The following is a 15,977-nucleotide window of genomic DNA, read 5'->3' on the forward strand; positions in this document are numbered from 1 at the left end:
GAGACTCTCTTCAACCCCTTCATCCCTTCCCTCATGCCAGGGTCTCCATGTCCCCCTTCCCTTCTAGCCAGCATCTCTGTCTGTCCCCTCTATCTTTCTCCCACACCAGCAGCTCTGTATACTCATAGTTCCCCCAGCCCCCAGGCATAGGGCACTGTGTCCACATTCTCCCCATGCTCACCGTTCCCCCTTCCTCACCATGGCAAGGGCTTAGTGTGCCTCCCTATTCCCCATCCCTCCTATCCAGGATCTCTGTGTGCCCTCCATGCCAGGGGCTGTGTGTTCCACATCCCATATCCGGGTTCCTCATTCTTCCTCCTCCTGCTAGTGATTCTGTATCCCTCATTCCCCCTTCCCTTGCGGTTCCATGGGCCCCCAGGCCAGGAACCCCTGCCCATGCCAAGGACTGTGTATGTACGCCCCAGCCCCCCACTTCCAACCCATTCTTTTTCTTTCTCTCTGGGAGATAAGTAATTCAGGGTGTCAATGTATTTAAACTGTACTAGGAACAGCAGCAGAGCTGAGATTGGGGTATTGCTATGCTGGAAGGCTGCCTTCAGCTGGTTATTTGATCTATAGACACAGTCAGTGGTTTAAGTTGCTTAATCTGCTAATCAGATGATCTGTGCACCCCCCATTTCTCCCTGCTGTTTTTTTTTTTTTTTTATTTTCATCCAAAGCAATAGGGTTCTGCCCACTGATACCTGCAACAGTCCCTGAAATTTTGGAGTTGATCGAATGCAGCATTCAAAAGTTATCGCATTGCGGACAAGCGTAGAAAATGCCACCGCACTGAGTGCAAGATTTCACTTCACCTGGCCAACTAGGAAAAGAGATTGAGTTTAGATTCATCTTAGCTACCATATGTTAGCTAAGCCCTACCTAAATTTGATCATTTTTCTAGTCAAGACTAATAGTCAACATTGCTCCTTATGTTTGATCTCATCTGTTAGGTCTTAAAAATGAATTCAGCAGTGCAAGGTAAAAAGGCAGGGAAGCAATAGCAAACTGGCTGCTGCTGTGACCATTTGTATTATGAACAGCATTGGAAGCTACATCCAGTGACTGGCAAACAGACCGGATGTAACTTTAGGCAGCACCAGCACAGGAGAAACCGAAGCACAACAGGATGGATAGGGCTGCTCAAGGCCCAGTTTAAGGCACATGCCCAAAGCTTGACATGTGAAAAGTTTCCTTAAATTCACAGAAGAAAAAAACAAACAAAAGTATGATGCAAGCCATAATCCCTTGCATGACTCATTAGTCCTAGCCAAGCCTTAAGAAAACCCTCTATCACAGCAGTTCTCAAACTGTAGGTCAGGACCCCAAAGTGGGTTGTGACTCCATTTTAATGGGGTCGCCAGGGTTGGCTTAGATTTGCTGGGGCCCGGGGCTGAAGCCCGAGTCCCACCGCCCGGGACTAAAGCCCAGGGACTGAAGCCGTGGGCAGCGGGGCTCAGGTTACAGGCTCCCTGCCTGGGGCTGAAGCCCTTGAGCTTCAGCTTTGCCCCCTCCACCCAGGGTGGTCAGGCTTGGGCTTTGTCAGAGGGGGGCGTGGTGCAATTAAGTTTGAGAACCTCTGCTCTACGATAAGACAAGGCAGCACAGGCTGGATTTGAGGTGGTGGCTCGACCTAAGGAGAGCCACAGGATCTTTGGCCAACAGCTTCAATAAAGAATCCCGATTATATTCATTACAACCAAGTCAAGTTTCTTCCCTACCACAAGGATATATGCACCAAAGTCATTGCACTTTATACCAGGCAGCTGATGGTTTGGGAAAAGAATCACCAGACAATTAAGTTCAATTACCCTGATGCTTTATTAAATCTTTGACAAAGAGGGTGAAAAACTCACAGAACCACAAAATCCCCAGTCACATTTCACTTGCTTCTTAATCTCTAGCACTCTTTTTCGTGTACATAAATAATGTGACAGAGCAGCACTATGACTGTTGTAATTAATCGTAAGTGATGTGTTTATACCTTACCTGGTTAATATGGTCTTTCAATTAATTTTTATTATAATCCGATGGTTGTTTGGCAAATTCTTTTAGAGAAAAATTATGTCCTTGATTGTAATAAGAGATATAATCTTAAAATCCTGGCTGTTTATTTGGATACATTGTGAAATTACAAATAATACAAAAGATCTCCCACTATTATTAAAAACAGTTATTATATAAATATTGCTTTTTTTCAGTCACAGCAACAATAGCCCATACAGGAAACACTGTTACAGTAAACTTAGAATCCTTTGCATAAAAGAGGAGAAAAAGCTCATTCAAGAGAAAAGTCCACCATCAATTTTGAACACACAAATATGCAAGACACTTACAAATTCTGAAAGAGTAAGTTAGCCTGACAGGAACATTCTGCACACATCACAAAAGTGGCATTAAGAGGATTATTGCATTGAAGAGATACATATCATAGCAAAGGACAAACCCATACTTAGGATACTAGCACACAAGGATAAAAAAAACACATCATGGACACTGAATGTTCTTAGATTAGGCAAATTAAGTTTCAGTTACAATAAATGCAGAAGATTAATTATGTTATCTTTATTGCACATAACAGACTTTTTCTTGTTTATAATGTGTAACAGGCTATATGAAGTGCAAATTAATGTAAATCTAGAATATTAAATTTTTCCTGATTTAAAACAGCCTTAATGCAACAATTATAGGGTTGCCCCCAGTTTTGTGTCTTTTTTGTTTTTAATTGCTATGCTTAATAACATACATAACTCTTCAGTTAGGTTTAGATATTCACACCTCAGGCCCAGACTCAGTGAAGCACTCACACCCATGCCTGAATGCTCTGCTGAATCAAGGCCTCAATGAATGAAGTGGGTTAAGAGTATGTTCCTACTTTACTGCAGCTGCCATTGTTTGATTGAAGAGAACTTTCTGCAAGGCTAGATTAATGAGACCACAGGGCAAGAATATATGTTGAAAATTACTATTTTTGCAACAGAAAAGATTAGATTTGTTTTAAATGAGAGCTTTGAATTTGTATGAAGACCTTAAAATGGCAGGATATTTGATTTTTTTTTTTTGCACATATGATTTGCCTGGCCTAGGTTAAGGTGAGCTTTTTTGATTTTTGGGGAAATGTGTGCAGTGAGGGGGGAGGGGGGAATTCTTCCTTGCGTTTCAAAACCTCTCATAAAATTCAGGAGTAGGCTGAAAGCAACAGCTCCTGTGTCTGTCAGGCCAGGTATGGTGAATGTACAATGATATAACGAAATAGGCCTTCATTTGGTTCTGCAAAAGCAAATAGGGAAAGCTTCAGTGTAGGAAAAAAAAAAGTATTCTAGAGAAATGAATATCTAAAAAAGATTATAAAAAATCTTTTTGCAACCTTATCCATACTTTATTACAAAACAAAAAGGATAGTGTACATTTAAAATAATGTGCAAAACTCAAATAGCAAATTAAGGCACTTTTATGTTTTAATGCTTCAAGTACTTCACTGTGCATTGTGTAATAAGTTGCATAGGAAGAACCACAACAGTGCTCCGTGTAAACGTCTCTCTTTCACCAACAGAAGTTGGTCCAATAAAAGATATTACCTCACCCACCTTGTCTGTCTAATATACTGGGACCAACATGGCCACAACAACACTGCAAACAACAGTGCTTAAAAGCAGCTGATGCACTAACTTGCTCCACCTAGCTGCAGCCATTCATTTGAAGAAAGGGTGTGATGTCTGAGGCCCAGGAGGCTAACATCTATCTTTTTCCATCTGGTTGAGGTTATATGTTATCGTTTGGCTATCCATGTCATTTTTCAGTCAGATGTCCCTGGCTGGAGAGATTGCCAAACACAAGTTTGAGCTTGGACCTGATTTCAGAGCAGAAGAGTGCCCCCCCCTCCACATTTATTTTTCAGAAGGAGCTCTTTAAGCAGTGTTCTTTTCGGTAGCAAGAGTCTTTAGAACAACCAGACCCATTGAGTTACGAGGATACTGATCTAGTAGAGGATGTGAAAGTGCAGCAGAATGACTGAAAACTAGAAGAAGTTAACAAGAGTTATCCACATGCTGGTGATAATATCCACATATTATCACCTAGGAGGCAGAGAGAACAACACAGTCTTATGTTTGCTGGCCTGAGTTGTAGTAGTCTTCAGTAGAACCACTGTTTGAGTATTGCCTTCTCTCAATTTGAGATTTGTTTTCCAGTGGCTACCATTACAACATTGGTTTGCAAGGAAGCATTGGATATGGGCACAGTGGGCTCTTCTCATCTTTCAAGTTGAGTGGACAGTGCTCACCTCTCTATGCTCCAACGTGGCCTCATGACTGCAGAGATATTCTTCTCAGTCAACGGTGGAGATGCTTGCATTACGATATTTGACTCACACTTTGCCTCCCTGGAGGCAATCAAGAAGTTCTGTTTCTTTCTCATGTTTTCTATAAATGCTCTAAGGTAGAAAAACTCCATTCTCAAGAAGTTTTCCTTCATCCAGTCACTGGAAGCCTTTGTTCTCCTGAGCAGCTGATCAAACATTCCACTCTTCTTGCAACTGGATGACAGTTTGGGGTTGATGGGCTTTGACCGTGCAAAAAGGATCCGGAATTCCAGGTCAAAGTGTGCAACTGCTGGGCCCGACAGAATCAAGATGTTACTGCTGCTTAGTTTCCCATCAGTCCATGTGAAACTTAATAATGAGAAAATTCACAATGATGTTAATTTATTACAATAAATAATACACCCACACAAAGGTTGAAATAGTGCCAATACATGTTCTCTTTCAATACAAGAAACTAGATTGTTATTGTATTACGGATAGTTAGCAACATAATTTTTAGTGCAAACATCACATACGATCAACAGCTCACAAGAAAAACAGTTTTGTACTGTTACCCTTCACCCCACAATCCAAGGAAGTCATAGGAGACAAGGACATGAAAAGAAATAGGGTACTTGCCTGTAGGAACCTGTTGTCACTCTTATGCCGTCAACCAAGATAAACTTTTCTTGGACCCTCCCCACAATTTTGACTCCTGACCTTGTGCAATAAGTGTTTCCTGATATAGTTCGAACTCTCATCAGCTGTTTGAAAGAAGGGGAGGGGGGGAAACACCCTTATTTAAGTTTTGACATATCAAAAGAAAATGATTCTACCTAAGAGGGAAACTTACAAACGTTAACGATAAAAGAGTGTCCGAAGACCACTGCTGATCAGCTAACACAGGATGTTGCTGAGTGGCATAAGATTCACTCTCCTAAGGAGTCAAATGACCATTCTAAGGGGTTCTTGTGGCTTAGGGAGCAAAACATTAAGTCAAAATTTGAACTAGAATTTAGTCTCCCTCTTTGTAAAGCAGTGAGTCTTGATGCCGTTGGGCTAACAAGACCACTCAATGTATTTGTCCTTAAGGGAATAAAAAATGGACTAAACTGAACTGAACCCTCCTTTGTGTCCTTACAAAAGAGTGACTAAAATATAGTGGATTATGTGTTTACACAGTACGAGTCTCCTCCCGCTTTAAATAATTTATGTTTGTGGGAAGAGAACCTCTCTTTCAACAGATTTCCTAGAAGAAGGAAGAGAACTTTAATCAACTGGGCCAGAAACATTAAGACATTCATCAGAAAAGATTCCCATTCTAAGGAAAGTCAATTTACTTTAAGAGATGGCCAGAAAATTAAGGTTCAAGCTACAGATATTTAAACAAAGAAAAGAGTGTCTGCAGTGCTTTCAGCAATCCCATAACAAGTGTTAAAGACAAAACAATCACTTCAATGTAATACATGGGTGTTAGTGCACCTCTAAAGACATCATCGTTTGTGCAGTTAATGCCTTCTTTTTCAAAATCAGTTAAAACTTACAAAAAAGAGCAAGAGCTACACAAATCATATTTCTTTTGAAAACTCAAATGTTATGGTTGCAACAGGGCCAATAACCAATTGTTTCTTGCCATAAGTATCACAGTGCCTACCTTCTCCTGCTCAGGATCAACTCCTAGGTTTCTGCACATTTTCAGAAAGTGGGGAAATGAAGCACGATCTAAAAGGATGTACACGCTAACTTTCCGCTTGCTACAGGCTTCCTGAAGGTCTTTGAAGATATCAATGTCTGTGAAGGTATCCATAACCACAGCAATAACCTGAAAAAAAAATACAGAAGAAACCATTAGTTCAAGAAAATCTTGTGACCTATGTCTTATTTTTCTCAGCACCCCAGGGAAGATTTAGAAAGGGCAGAGGGGTGTATGAATCAATTTAGCTTCCAAATTAAGTAGTTCCCTGGTTGATTTCCTTTTATCGATACCATATTCTCTAGACAAGTTTCCATTTTCCTTGCTACTTTTTTTTAAGTGTTATTTCATTGTGGCATAGTCAACATATTCTGTCATTCTTAGCAGCATTCCATAAGTGTCTCAAGTACTGGATAATTTAGATATGCAATATTGTAGCCGCATCAGCCCCTGGATATTAGAGAGACAAGGTGGATGGCGTAATATCTTATTGAATCAACTTGTTGATGACGGACAAATCCCTGGCTGAACCAGAGCAGCATATGCAGGCTCTACAGTGGGAAGGCTTTTTATATTGCTCTGTATCAGAGGTGAGAGAGGACACCATGAAAGGGTAAGGGAATGAGTTTAAGTTAAGCTAACAGCACTTCAAAGGGAAAAATACATGGGTATTGCAGGTGTACTATACCTCTATATTAGGTGTCAAATATGTTGCTTCACAGTACACCTAAGGTATATGGATACCCATTGTAATCAATCTTTGCATATCATCGCTTCCACAAAGTCATATACAGTACAATGGAAAAACAGATATTGAACTCGTAGGATGATAGGAGCCTGCTTCTTATTTATTCTGTCTTTGACACTTACCATTTGATAATACATACAAAGAAATGCATACATCTAAGATTCTTTGCTACTCCATCCACATGGTTTCCTTTTGTACACCTGGAATTACAATAGCAGGAACTAGAGAGTCTGTGAATAGGGGCTACATCTCTTTGGTTCATAGGGTGCAAATGACATAATTAAATAGCTGAAGGCAGGTAAGTGAATTGGGAAAGAGAGATTGTTGGCTGTCAGTCCTTTCTGCCAATGGATAAGTTACTCAGGAAAAGGAATCTTATATACATTCAAAATCAAGTACTGAATCATCGCTTATCAGGGAACACTATCTCCGTTTGTCATTTGCTCAGTAGCATCTGTTTAATTATATTTGTATTCTATGTTCCCTCTTTTGTATTGAATGACTTCACCCTCAAGGTTAAGCCACACAGGTCTTAAGGTTCCTTCATTTCCCCCACCTCTAAATTGATCCCAAGACCCACCAGGGCAGTCAGAGACCACAGACTACTCTCCAACACCAGATGAGTGGGCTACTAAGAAGCTTACTTAGAAACTTTTTTTTTTTTTTTTTAAAAAGATAAGTGTTTCACCACCAGCCTTCCGTAATCAAATAGTTGACCTTTGATACCATTCAGCCACTTAATAAACTGGGATATGGGAACGGGGAGTAAATATCCAGTCCAAAACAGAACTTTGGCAAGATGGTTAATTCTTAGCTTGAAGTTTCTTACACTGAAGTACCCCAAGTTGTAGATGCAACACAAATGCAAGCCATTTTGATAGACACATCCTAAATCAGAGATTGTGGGATTGTGTCCTCTTCCTGCAAATGTATTGCTTGAAGAGAAGGATTGCTTCAGTCCCAAAACGTGGAAAGGATCACTGACTTCACCAGTATTATCTGCAAAGGGTTTGAGTATGCAAGGAAAAGAAACTTCTCATTGCAGCAAATATCTTCACTGATGTGAATTGGTTTCCCCTTTACTATCATTTCTTTAGATTAGAAGAAATTCTGAGGATCCTCACCGTATTGTCATTAGTAGGGCTGTCAAGTGATTAAAAAAAATGAATCACAATTAATTGCATGATTAAAAAATTGTGATTAAATACCATTTATTTACATATTTTTGGATTTTTTCTACATTTTCAAATATATTGATTTCAATTATAACAGAACAGAGTACAGTGCTCACTTTATTTTTGATTACAAAATTTTCAATTCACCTCATACAAGTACTGTAGTGCAATCTCTTTTTCGTGAAAGTTGAACTTACAAACATAGAATTATGTACAAAAAATAACTGCATTAAAAATAAAACAATGTAAAACTTTAGAGACTACAAGTCCACGGAATCCTACTTCTTGTTCAGCCAGTCACTCAGACAAACAAGTTTGTTTACATTTGCAGGAGATAATGCTGCCTGCTTCTTGTTCACAATGTCACCTGAAAGTGAGAACAGGCATTCGCATGGCATTGTTGGAGCCGGCATCGCAAGATATTTATGTGTCAGATAAGCTAAAGATTCATATGTCCCTTCATGCTTCATCCATCATTCCAGAGGACATGCGTCCATGCTGATGATGAGTTCTGCTCGATAACAATCCAAAGCAGTGCAGACCGACACATGTTCACTTTCATCATCTGAGTTAGATGCCACCAGCAGAAGGTTGATTTTCTTTTTTTGTGGTTCAAGTTATGTAGTTTCCGCATCGGAGTGTTGCTCTTTTAAGACCTCTGAAAGCATGCTCCACACCTTGTCCCGCTCAGATTTTGGAAGGCACTTCAGATCCTTAAACTTTGGGTTGCGTGCTGTAGCTATCTGTAGAAATCTCATCTTGTACTTTCTTTGCATTTTGTCAAATCTGCAGTGAAAGTGTTCTTAAAATGAACAACATACGCTGGTTCATCATCCGAGACTGCTATGACATGAAATATATTGCAGAATGCAGGTAAAACAGCAGGAGACATACTATTCTCGCCCCAGCGAGCTTAGTCAGAATTTAATTAATGCATTTTTTTTAAACGAGTGTCACCAGCATGGAAGCATCTCCTCTGGAATGGTGAACGAAGCATGAAGGGGCATATGAATGTTTAGTATATCTGACATGTAAATACCTTGCAATGCCGGCTACAAAAGTGTCATGTGAACGCCTGTTCTCTCTTTCAGGTGAGATTATAAATAAGCAGGCAGCATTATCTCCCAAAAATGTAAACAATCTTGTATGTCTTAGCGATTGGCTGAACAAGAAGTAGGACTGAGTGGACTTACAGGCTTTAAAGTTTCCCATTGTTTTGTTTTTGAGTGCAGTTATGTAACAACCAAACAAAAAATACATTTGTAAATTGCACTTTCACAATAAAGAGATTGCATTATGGTGCTTGTATGAGGTGAATTGAAAAATACTATTCTCTTTTTTTATAATTTTTACAGTGAAAATATTTGTAATCAAAATAATATAAAGTGAGCACTTTACACTGTATTCTGTGTTGTATTTAAAATAAATATATTTGAAAATGTAGAAAAAAATCAAAAATATTTAATCAACTTCAATTGGTATTCTATTGTTTAACAATGTGATTAAAACTGCAATTATTCATGATTAATATTTTTGAGTTAATCGCGTGAGTTAACTGTGATTAATTGACAGCCCTAGTCATTAGGGATCCCACAACATCTTGAACAAAGGAAGCATTATTAGTCTAGATGGCCTGGCCAAGATCCAGCTTGGATAATTACACTCTGCCTTCATAGCTGGTATCATAGGGATAAAATCTAAGTAGAGATGTTCTTCAGTTCTCTTCTGAAAAACTTAAGTGGGACTAACCTAAGTCAGCCTCACTTCAGTCCCCAGCAAAATCATGGAGCAGGTCCTCAAGGAATCCAGTTTGAAGCACTTGGAGGAGAGGAAGGTGATCAGGAACAGTCAGCATGGATTCACCAAGGGCAAGTCATGCCTGACCAACCTGATTGCCTTCTATGATGAGATAACTGGCTCTGTGGATATGGGGAAAGTGGTGGATGTGATATATCTTGACTTTAGCAAAGCTTTTGATACAGTCTCCCACGGTATTCTTGCCAGCAAGTTAAAGAAGTATGGATTGGATGAATGGACTATAAGGTGGATAGAAAGCTGGCTAGATTGTCGGGCTCAACGGGTAGTGATCAACGGCTCGATGTCTAGTTGATAGCCGGCATTAAGTGGAGTGCCCCAGGGGTCTGTCCTGGGGCCGGTTTTGTTCAACATCTTTATTAATGATCTGGATGATGGGATGAATTGCACCCTCAGTAAGTTCGCAGATGACACTAAACTGGGGGGAGAAGTAGATATGCTGGAGGGTAGGGATAGGGTCCAGAGTGACCTAGACAAATTGAAGGTTTGGGCCAAAAGAAATCTGATGAGGTTCAACAAAGACAAGTGCAGAGTCCTGCACTTAGGAAGGAAGAATCCTATGCACTGCTACAGGCTGGGGACTGACTAGCTAAGCAGCAGTTCTACAGAAAAGGACCTGGGGATTACAGTGGACAAGAAGCTGGATATGAGTCAGCAGTGTGCCCTTGTTACCAAGAAGGACAACGGCATATTGGGCTGTATTAATAGGAGCATTGCCAGCAGATCGAGGGAAGTGATTATTCCCCTCTATTCGGCACTAGTGAGGCCACACCTGGAGTATTGTGTCTAGTTTTGGTCCCCCCACTACAGAAGGGATGTGGACAAACTGAAGAGAGTCCAGCGGAGGTCAATGAAAATGATTAGGGGGCTGGGGCACATGACTTACGAGGAGAGGCTGAGGGAACTGGGGATATTTAGTCTGCAGAAGAGAAGAGTGAGGGGGGATTTGATAGCAGCCTTCAACTACCTGAAGGAGGGTTCCAAAAAGGATGCACCTAGGCTGTTTTCAGTGGTGACAGATGACAGAACAAGAAGTAATGGTCTCAAGTTGCAGTGGGGGAGGTCTAGGTTGACTATTAGGAAACACTATTTCACTAGGAGGGTGATGAAGCACTGGAATGGGTTACCTAGGCAGGTGGTGGAATCTCCATCCTTAGAGGTTTTTAGGGCCTGGCTTGACAAAGCCCTGGCTGGGATGATTTAGTTGATGTTGGTCCTGCTTTGAGCAGGGGTTGGACTAGATGACCTCCTGAGGTCTCTTCCAACCATAATATTCTATGATTCTATGACTACAAGGCAGAAGGCTGCTATATTCCATCCGAGAGGTGGCATGAGTGATCCCCAGGTTTAGTATGTACAGAGCACCCATTGTGGGTTAGGCACAAGTTATCAGGTTTTATTTAAAAGACACACTGTGTGATGGTGTGATACTAAGGTGCTACAAGCATGTGTTTTGGGATGACCACATTACTCATAATTGCCAAAGTCCCACGTGAACTAACCAAAACCAAGGAGTGTCCATAAGCACACTACACTGTCATTTATTCTGCATATAACACATACATTGCGGAAAGACTAGTTTCTAAAGTAGGAAAGATTTTATCACAAAGCAGACAGGATCCCTGCCCTGAGGAGCTTCTCCCTTCCTTCATTCTCCTGCAGGATTGTAGTGATGGCCTACTCAGAGAGGAAAGGTCACCACAACCATGACTGTCACAAGTTTTTGCAAGAGCAAAGTCGTGATTTTAAAAAAAAATGCAATAAATAATAATGCAAAGTTGCAGGTTTCAGAATTTAATCCTAGCTGGCTAGAGATTAGGTGACCAAAACCAGGGGGTCTTTAGTGCAACACCAGCTTCCAGGCTCCAAGTTCCCCAGGCACAGAGGAGCGCTGCGCAGCGCAGCATCCCGCGGGTTTCCCAGGGCAAGGGACGCGGTTCCCGGAGCAGGCTGCTCGGGCAGGAAGGGGGCGCAGAGGCCGGGCTGGGGACTCACCTCCCTGGCCGAGCGGATCTGCCTGCGCACCGCCTCCTTGCAGCTGTAGATGGTCTCCCCGAAGCTGGGCTGGAAAAGCGCCTCCACGCGGGTGAGGCCGCGGTACGAGCCCCTGGAGAAGGCCGGCCAGCCCAGCTCCAGCACGGGCGGCTCCACGTCCGACTGCTCGGGGAAGTAGGTGAGCGAGGAGCAGTCCAGCGAGGCGCTGAGCGAGGGCTCGGCCGCCCCGTTCTCGGCCCCGGCCGGCGGCGCGGCCGCCTGGAGGACGGCCTGGATCTCGGGCTCCGAGAGGAAGCCGGGCACCTTCTCCCGGCGCAGGAAAGCGCGGAAAGCGGCGCGGCCGCCCGCCACCAGCTCCTCCAGCGCCAGCCGCTGCGCCTCGCTGTAGAGCTCGGGCGAGCTCGGCTCCCCGCGGGGCCAGCGGCCGGGCGCGTCCTCCAGGCACTGGGACTGGTTCGCCATGGGGAGCCGCGGCCGCTGCTAACCACCAGCCCGCAAAGGGCAGCCCCTAAACCAGGCCCTTTATAGGGAGTTTTAAACCCAGCCAACGCCCCCTCACCCCGATTCTCCTCCACCTGCCAACCAGCGCCGGGCCCTGCCTCCTCCTCTTGCACCTTCCCAGGCTGAAGGGAGCGACGGTCGTTGAGTTCAAGCGGCTGGTAGGCTCCCTAATGCCCCCGCTCACCTTGGTGGAGATGCCCTGACTCAGGCGGGGCAGCTGCTGGAGCGGGCCAGAGAGAAGCAAGGGAGAGTCTTTGACTCTACTGGTGCCTGCTTTCTTCCCACGCTGATGCTCCCCACTTAGCAATCCCTTGTGTAACCCCATCCGCACTCTTGGAAGGGCTACCCTTCCCCACGGGGCTGGCAGTGAATTATTTCAAACTGTTGTAGAAACAGAGCACACTCAGCACAGGAGGCCTGGGACCAAAGAATTGCACCTATCTTGTTCTTGCATTTACATTCCTGCATTTGTGTGTGTGTGTGGGGGGGGGGGGAATAGAGGGGGGGGAAGAAGAGAGAGAGAATGGGCTGTAATTTTATTTACTTTGATTTCTCATCCTCTTAATATGAAGGAGCCCTTCCAAAAGGTGGTGAGCCCCTACTGCCCAGGTAGCAAGGAGTCAAAATAAAAGCAAGGTAGTGCCCCCCCCCTCTCCCCAGCCCTTTGCCAAGGGCTGTCTGGGTGAAATCTAAAGCGTAAGAGGCCACAGCTGTAGTTATGTTAACAGTCCTTCTCCCCTTTTTCTTCAGAGTGAACCATATCAGAGGAATGTTTGAAACAGCAAGAATAAACCCAGGGTCTCTTCCACAGCACTGTTCTTTCCCCCAAAAGAAGTCTAGTGTCTAAAGAATACGCTACATCTTGATAACTTTGACTTCTTCCAGGTACTGTTTATGGGGGTTAATAGCACTAGAATTAATTCCCATCTCTCCTGGTAGCTGGAAAATATAAGCCAGACAGCAAATGTTTCATTAAGTGAAGAAGAGTCAAAATCCCAAAGAGAAGGAAAGAACCACAGATAAGGAAAAGTCATAATTAAGAAAACCCACACTGCAAATTCACTGTTTAATTTGTGAAGTAAAATACTTTCTGCTGATAGGAGAATACTGTATAGCAGTCCAGTGTAACACTGTAAAAAGAACATGAAATAAGGAAGGCTTTCAAATAGACTTTAAAAAGCAGACATGCTGCCATAAAGGAAGCGTGGAGTAAATCCCTCACCTGGCTGCTAAAGTGTGCATTGACTAGCTCTCTACAACGCCTGCAGTGGCCGATGAGGGGACTTCTTATCACGGGGCCACCCCCTTTTTTTTTTTTAAACTCCTTTAAACAGTGCTAGTGCAGCCAGGGCTTTCCTCATAGTTGCACGGTATGGGCGTGGTAGCATGAAACAATGAATGGTCAGCTTTCCCCCATGTAGGAAGGTTGAAATGTATAAAGTAGCCACTTTTGAGCATAGGTGTAGGTACCGCTACCAACAAGCATCAGAACAGATGCTGACAGAGAAATAATGGTACTGCATTGAGCTATCTTATTTTGTAGAGAAATTAGATTTAGGGCATATCTTTCCACTCACTGGCATAGCGGAGAGGATCCAGGTAGAAAGCTGCCTTGTTCCACCTGTTGCACACAAACTCACTGAAAGGGAGAACACTAGTATATTTATGAGACCTGAAGGAACAGTTTTACAAAAGTGGAAATGAGATTGGCCAGTGAAGGTTCTGTCCATGTAGCTATCTGCTATTATAGCTTGCCAAGAATAAACATCCCATAGTAGGTTAGAAGGACTTGGCTTCGTCCTCCTCAACATATCCAGGTGATCATGATAGATCAGAACTAGTAACCGTTCCTCACTTCTGAAAGATTTATGGAATACAGTTAATCTGAAACAAGGGCAGCAGTGTTAGAGGTGTGGTACTTTCAAGGATTATACTTCCCCCACATCCCTCTGCCAATTGTTGTAGGTTTCTAATTTTTTTAAAAAGTTTCTCTCTGGTTCTTGGTAGGAGAAAGACACACAAACGGGAAACAAACTGTACTGGAGAAAACAATGGAACTGGCTACAGACAAAGTGCTATCAGTTACCACATTTGAAAGAAATGGTTTTTCCTGTATTTTTCCTACTTAATTATTTGTAACAGTAGGTAACATCTTCACACAAGTGTAATTAAGATGATGGCATCCACTTGTTGCAACCTAAAAATTTAGATTACATGAATGTAAACGTTATGCAATGTCATTGTGTGAAGTCATTGCTGTGCAGGGTTGTCAGCTAGATTTTAGGACAGATGACAGAGCAGCTACTGCAGTAATTTGTATTGCCCCACTGCCACCCCCTATATCTGCAGTTCTCAACTGAGGGTCTGTGGCCCCCTCGGGGGTCCATGAGCCCATTCCAGGGGGCCACAGGGCCCCAAGGCTGAAGCCCTAATCCCTGGTTCCCTCCATGGGGCTGTAGCTAGGAGGCACAGGGCTGAAGCCCCTATCCCCGGCACTGCCTGCAGGGCTGAATCCCGGGGCTCAATCCCAGAGCCCCGATGCTCCCTGTGGGGCAGAAGCCCTGAGCCCATGGGCAGAGTTGGGGACATGAGGGCATTCCCCCTCCACCCCCTAAACTGCAGCACAAGAGCACAGCAGTCCCAGGAGCAGATCCACACCTCTCACTGCTCCCTGGCAGGTTGGAGGCAGGAAGCCGGAACCAGGCAGTGCGGGACAGCTGCTGCTCTGGCTGGTGCTCCAGGTTGAAGCTGCTCCTCAGCTCCCAGCCTCCTTTGCTCCCGCAGAGGCAGTCAGTAAGAGCCGCCCAGGTGAGGATACCTGGCTCTGTGGCTGGCAGACCCCTCTGGGAACAGGGACTGCAGGGGAGCCCTCCAAGCACAAAGTTCCCAATACCCCCTCTCCCTACACCCTGAGGCTATGCCCTCCCTGCACCCTGCCCACACAACCCCTAGTCCCTCTCTCTGCACCCTGAGCTAACCCCTGCCCTCACCCAGCCCCAGTCCTATATACCTTATAGAGAAGAAAGTTATTAGATTGGCCGTTTACAGGCACATTGAAATACGGCCTACACCAGCAATGCTCCCTTAGTGGGGAAGTAGCTTATACTGACCAGTTCTTTTGCCCTTATAAAACTTATACCAGTTACCTGAACAAAATGAACTAGACTGCCAAGAGGACTGTTTTGCTGGTACAACTGCATCTACAGTAAGGATTTTTGCTGGTGTAAAAACATTGTAAATAATCATACCCCTGACATTACTGCACTAGAAACTTGTGTCAGTACCAGCCAGGGCTGCCATTGCTCAGAGATTCCATTGATTTAATAGAATCAGGTGCCTAGTCATCAGGAATAATTTTCTACTGAAGGGCAACTACAGAGAGTGTGCAGTAATAAGGACACATTCTCCTTCCTAACAGGAGTAACTGTTTTTCAGCAGAATATCCCACAAAGAAAACATTCAAGGTAATACATACCTATTGGTTTTGCTAACCATAGGATCACTTTTTGTAGCATAGACCCTGAAAAGGCCTTAAGCCTTGTCACACTTATGAGAGTTCTCCCAAAAGATGGGAGTTATACTCTGTAGTGTAGAGTGGTCGATCAGGGTTGTTTACTACATTATTAAAGAAGCTTGGTTTTATATAAAAGAAAATGTGCATAAGAATGATGTAGCTGGAAGATTGGCTAGTTAGGTACCACTCAGTGAGTTTCATTAGTTTGGAGTTAAACAGAAGGGATATAATCAAAA

General features: G+C 43.4%; 1 protein-coding gene and 1 long non-coding RNA gene across 3 annotated transcripts; one reads left to right on the top strand and one right to left on the bottom strand.

Moving 5' to 3' along the window:
• Positions 1-1,802: 1,802 nt before the first annotated feature.
• On the bottom strand, positions 1,803-12,514 carry LOC102943699 (protein FAM83D-B). 2 transcript variants are annotated; one of them, XM_037915983.2, is made up of 4 exons: positions 11,727-12,514; positions 5,955-6,122; positions 4,940-5,064; positions 1,803-4,669 (listed from the first exon to the last, which is right to left on the bottom strand). In XM_037915983.2, exons 1-4 carry the CDS (start codon positions 12,186-12,188, stop codon positions 4,279-4,281), a joined length of 1,146 nt encoding a protein of 381 aa, XP_037771911.1. In that variant the 5' UTR covers positions 12,189-12,514; the 3' UTR covers positions 1,803-4,278. The 2 variants fall into 2 exon arrangements, with proteins under 2 accessions (XP_037771911.1, XP_043383099.1); XM_043527164.1 differs by lacking the exon at positions 4,940-5,064 and having other exon boundaries at positions 11,727-12,507.
• LOC119567961 lies at positions 11,772-14,444 on the top strand. The gene is made up of 3 exons (XR_005227912.2): positions 11,772-11,904; positions 12,978-13,112; positions 14,235-14,444. It is a non-coding gene; the product is annotated as an uncharacterized LOC119567961 (long non-coding RNA).
• The last annotated feature ends 1,533 nt before the right edge of the window (positions 14,445-15,977 follow it).

This window comes from Chelonia mydas, chromosome 13 (assembly GCF_015237465.2).
Source record: "Chelonia mydas isolate rCheMyd1 chromosome 13, rCheMyd1.pri.v2, whole genome shotgun sequence".
NCBI classification, from domain to species: domain Eukaryota; kingdom Metazoa; phylum Chordata; order Testudines; family Cheloniidae; genus Chelonia; species Chelonia mydas.

Bases quoted from the DNA above. Each gene is read 5' to 3' on its own strand.
- LOC102943699 (XM_037915983.2), bottom strand. From the start codon at position 12,188: ATGGCGAACCAGTCCCAGTGCCTGGAGGACGCGCCCGGCCGCTGGCCC. The intron at 5,065-5,954 runs GTAGGCACTGTG...TCTTTCAAACAG, and splicing joins TTGATCCTGAGCAGGAGAAG to CTGATGAGAGTTCGAACTAT. The intron at 4,670-4,939 runs GCAAGTACCCTA...CTCATTATTAAG, and splicing joins GTGACAACAGGTTCCTACAG to TTTCACATGGACTGATGGGA.